At 45.6% G+C, this 4,295-nt stretch overlaps 1 protein-coding gene across 1 annotated transcript; it reads right to left on the minus strand.

Moving 5' to 3' along the window:
* Positions 1-477: 477 nt before the first annotated feature.
* LOC125507536 (pectin acetylesterase 3-like) lies at positions 478-3,762 on the minus strand. Its single transcript, XM_087525042.1, has 9 exons — positions 3,494-3,762; positions 2,237-2,319; positions 2,006-2,135; positions 1,627-1,915; positions 1,351-1,465; positions 1,190-1,267; positions 965-1,070; positions 709-854; positions 478-610 (listed from the first exon to the last, which is right to left on the minus strand). The coding sequence occupies exons 1-9, from the start codon at positions 3,675-3,677 to the stop codon at positions 509-511; spliced, it is 1,233 nt and encodes a 410-aa protein (XP_087381168.1). The 5' UTR covers positions 3,678-3,762; the 3' UTR covers positions 478-508.
* Positions 3,763-4,295: the final 533 nt, after the last annotated feature.

Genomic DNA, 4,295 nt, shown 5'->3' on the forward strand with positions numbered 1-4,295 from the left:
GTGCGCCAAGGTGGCTCGCCTTAGCCTGGCCCGGTAGAAACGGCCGATTTGAGCATTCTTCTAGATGGAGGCTGAGAGGTGCTTTGAGTTTCGTGCGGGTCAACTTTTAAATGCGGCCTAGGTAACCAAACAGGCCAAAAACATCCCACGCGGGTCTGGCTGGGCCTAATGCAGACTACCAAATGCATCCTGAAAGTACAGGTATTGCGGTGGCATTCTGTATATGTAATGTAATTAGTGCTAGCTCATTGGTTGTAATTGCTTAATCTTGAAAAGTTTTTTGCAGGATGTGCTTCAGCATATATGCTGGTACATTGATTATTTCACTTGCTTTAACTGTTATACATATTTGTCTCGTCTGAAACGAGTTGACATAAGAAAGTACACACAACAAAATAATATTACAAGACACAAACTCACTATTGAGTAATCACTCTGCTAGCTGTAATGTATATCCCCCCCCCCCCCCCCCCTCCCCCCCCTTTTTTTCCCATCAAATCAGTTGTCCTCACATGTCGTGATGGCATGAGTTGTCGCAGGGGTAGGCGCAGTCGATGGCCCTCACTTCTGCCCGGCCGAAGTACCAGTCACCCACAGATTTCCAGATCGCCTGTGAACCCACGCAAGAACACAAAACATGAAGTGAACCGATGATGATGAACTATATATACAGTCCACTTCAAAATTCAAGTGATAGCTAGTAGGTACCTTGTTCTGAAGACTAGGAGAGCCATACGCATTCTTCCAAGTTGCATACTCGGACTGGCCGTGAGTGAAGCACGAGTTTATGAAGAATCCGTTGCTCCTGGAACGGGAGACGCTTAGCACTGTGCCCACCATTTGGTTCCTGAAAGCTGCACTCATAGGTACATATTGATCATTGACATATACATGTGACATTCAGAACTCGAACTTGGATCATCGTTTGGTGCGTTGCTAAATTAATAAATCCATGGATGTATACCTTGCAAGATGTTCATCTGGAACGCGTTGCAGGCAAAACGACTGGACTTGCAGGCTCGCCAGGCGCCGCCGAAGTCGGCTACGTCTGGGGCCAGGCTTTCCCGGATCTGAATTACATTTGCTCTTTATTGTCATTACGTCTGTGTGGACTATACTGTTTAACAGATCAAAAAAATAACCTAGGCTTGGATGATATCAGGTCAAACTTATAGCTTCCTATATATACCTGCCAGGTATCGTAGGCTGCATTCAGCAGGAAGATCGGGGTTTTTATGCCGCCGATTACATTCTGCGGGAAGAAGCACTGCATACATGTGCACATGAGATGATCGGTAGCGGTCAGTCGAGTTCTTGATGAGTTAATCATAGAGAATTCACGTTACGCACCGAGGTGGCGTCGAGATGACTGGTGCAACTCCTGGGCAGGTTCTGAGCCACCCCATGCGTGGCCACGACACCTCCGAAGTAGGTTCTCAAGGTATGCCACCCGGCGACGTTGACGCTGCATGTATATGCCGGGTGAACAATGAGAGATCGACTTTAATACTCTCTCCCGTCCAAATTAGTTGTCGCTCCGTTTGAGCGACAACTAATATGGATGAGAGAGAGAGAGAGTACTAATTTTATTGGATGGGTATAAGCTATGCATGCATGTGTACGTACGCGTCGAGGAAGAATCCCGCGTCGGCGAGACACTTGACAGTGGTGCCCCGGCCGGCGAAGAAACCGCCGAACTGGTCGCAGTGCAGCACCACCGCCAGGGCCCCAGCGGAGCTTCCCGACAGCAGCACCTGATCCGCGGAAGACATCCCCATGGAGAGGAGGTGCTGGATGACGGCGTTAAATATGCGCTGGCCCCGGGAAAAGAGCCCCGAGCGCGGGTCGTAGCCTTCGCCGGCGAAAGACGCGCCGTCGCAGTAGCGGATCATCACCCGGTTCCAACTGAAGAAATCTGATAATGGGCACACACACATACAAGAAGTTTGACTTAGAATAAACATAGAATTTCAAGTATCTTGAAAGGGAGGGAGCATGCACGAACCAGGGTTCTCGGTGGGGCTGGAGCTCAAGATGCCGCCGAAGTACATCTGCCTGTTCATGAGATTTGACGAGCCGAGGCGGCTCGCCTTGCGGTACAGGCACGACCCCACGCTCTCGCACCATGAGCCTCCCTGCGTGCAGCATGTTGGTCGGCTGATTTGGCAAAATCCAAAATGCATCATATGCTCAGACACAACATACATGTCTTTTAGGTTATATGTTGAGTATGTACCTCTAGGTGAACGATCCAACGGTTCTTCCCTGCACCATAGCCCGAATCCATGTGGTAAGCCGGCGGCGTCCCATCCATGCACACTGCACATCATTTACATGTATGGTGCCGTTACATATGGAGTACAATTGCTTTTCATTTTATATATCACGTGTCAATTCAACAGATCGTTGGCCCACTTCCATAGAAAAATAGCCTAACAAGGAATAGATCAAGTTACGAAAACACTGTAAACTTAATTACCTATGGCATTTATATAAATTTATCAAAATCGTGCAGGTCGCAGAAGCCATGACACAAGCCATGGTTACAGATATGTACCATTCAAGAGTCGTAAGAATCAAGGAAATTATTATAGTAGATTGTTTGGAAGATTGCAAGACCTGTTATCATTAAGCAACATAATAAAAGCCTAATTAGTGTTGAATTTGCAGGATTGAATAGAGAATACTGTACAATTTTAAACGATTTGATAGTAGCACTAGTAGCTTTTTAGGGAGAATATTGTGGTAGTTAGTGTGCAATTAAGAGTGAAATTCGAATTTGTGAGGATCCAACAAATTCAATAGTCGTATTTTTGTGCAATTGAACACTAGATATCATTACATGTGAAGATATTAATTTTACGTGGATATATTGTAGAATATTGATTGCACGTTCATATTTGGTAGGATATTAATTGGTAGGATATATGCTTGAGATCTGTTGTGTCCATCCCTTTGGGCCTTTTTATATGTTATTACAGATATAGATAGATATAGACAGAGTGCAGAAACTGCCTGAGACGCTTGAGTATTAATTTGGTGCAATTTTTGCAAATCAAAAGGCTGAAAGTAGATTTTTTGTGTAAGGTATATGAAAATCGAGAAGGTTGGGTCTGCGGTGCTGGTTTTCACCTGATTTCCCTTTTTGTAAATAATTGGATTGGCAATTTTTGTTTATTTTTTATGAAAAGACAGCTCTTGCCACGCTTGCTTGAAAAAGGAGTCACATCCGAATATTTGTTGCTTATGTCTTTGTGTTTGAGGTCACTAGACGTACACGTGTGTTTAAGAAGAAACAACTAAGACATGCGTGTTCCAGCACTCACCAATCCATGGGCCAGCAAATATGGCATATAACGGGCAATCACGATGATGTATAGAATTTGCACCGAAGTTTAAAACCCCTCCAAAACGGATGGTCGGACAATTTTGACATGAATGAAGTACTAAAGGTTAACTCAAAATTGTTATAAGCGTATGTACATGTACGTACCGGCTCCCATCGCGACCGCGGACGTGAGGACGGTGATAGGCACTGGTACACCCGGCGCCCCTGCGAGCCGCCTCATACCACCACGGCTCACGTTCCGGTCGGCCGCCGCCTGCGCGCTCCCTGCAAGGACCACAACCACAAGAAAAAGCGCCCAAAGCTTGGCCATCCCGACCTTCTCCTCCATCTTCAACTATGGAATTGAAATGGATACTCACGACTCTCTCCCTGGCACCTAGAACTATATATACCAGTCGAATTGATGATTCAGCAGTTACTACAACTATATATATAGGTATATATATATTGAGATATGGCATCCAAACACCGCATGAAGAGATCAACCTGGTCAAGAAAAAATAGGTAGGTATTAAATGCAGCGACCGCGTGCATGCGTCCATCCAATGTATACCTGCCTACTGCGTGGAGATCTGGCAGAGAATGAATATCATGGCACACCGCCTTGGGCCTAGCTACAATTCTGCTTACATTTCCTTCGTATATGTGCCAATTTTTCTAGCACAGAATTTCAAGAAGGGCAGCTCCAAGATATATGTCTCGTACTAGAAAGCGGAGCTTGGAGACATTTCCTTCGTATATGCGCCAATTTGCCAGCACGAAATTTCAAGAGGTGGAGCTTCGACACATATGGGGAAGTCAATCATGCCGCTGGGATCGTGGTGCAATCCATCGCAACTTCGCTCGGTCCGTCCATATATATCCGACCTTATCACTACACAAATATATCTATCCATGAGACACGTATATGACCATGTGATGAGCACATTTCTATTTCGGTCACCGC

The sequence above is a fragment of the Triticum urartu genome, chromosome 5A, assembly GCF_056163025.1.
Source record: "Triticum urartu cultivar PI428250 chromosome 5A, HENAU_Tu73, whole genome shotgun sequence".
NCBI classification, from domain to species: Eukaryota; Viridiplantae; Streptophyta; class Magnoliopsida; order Poales; family Poaceae; genus Triticum; species Triticum urartu.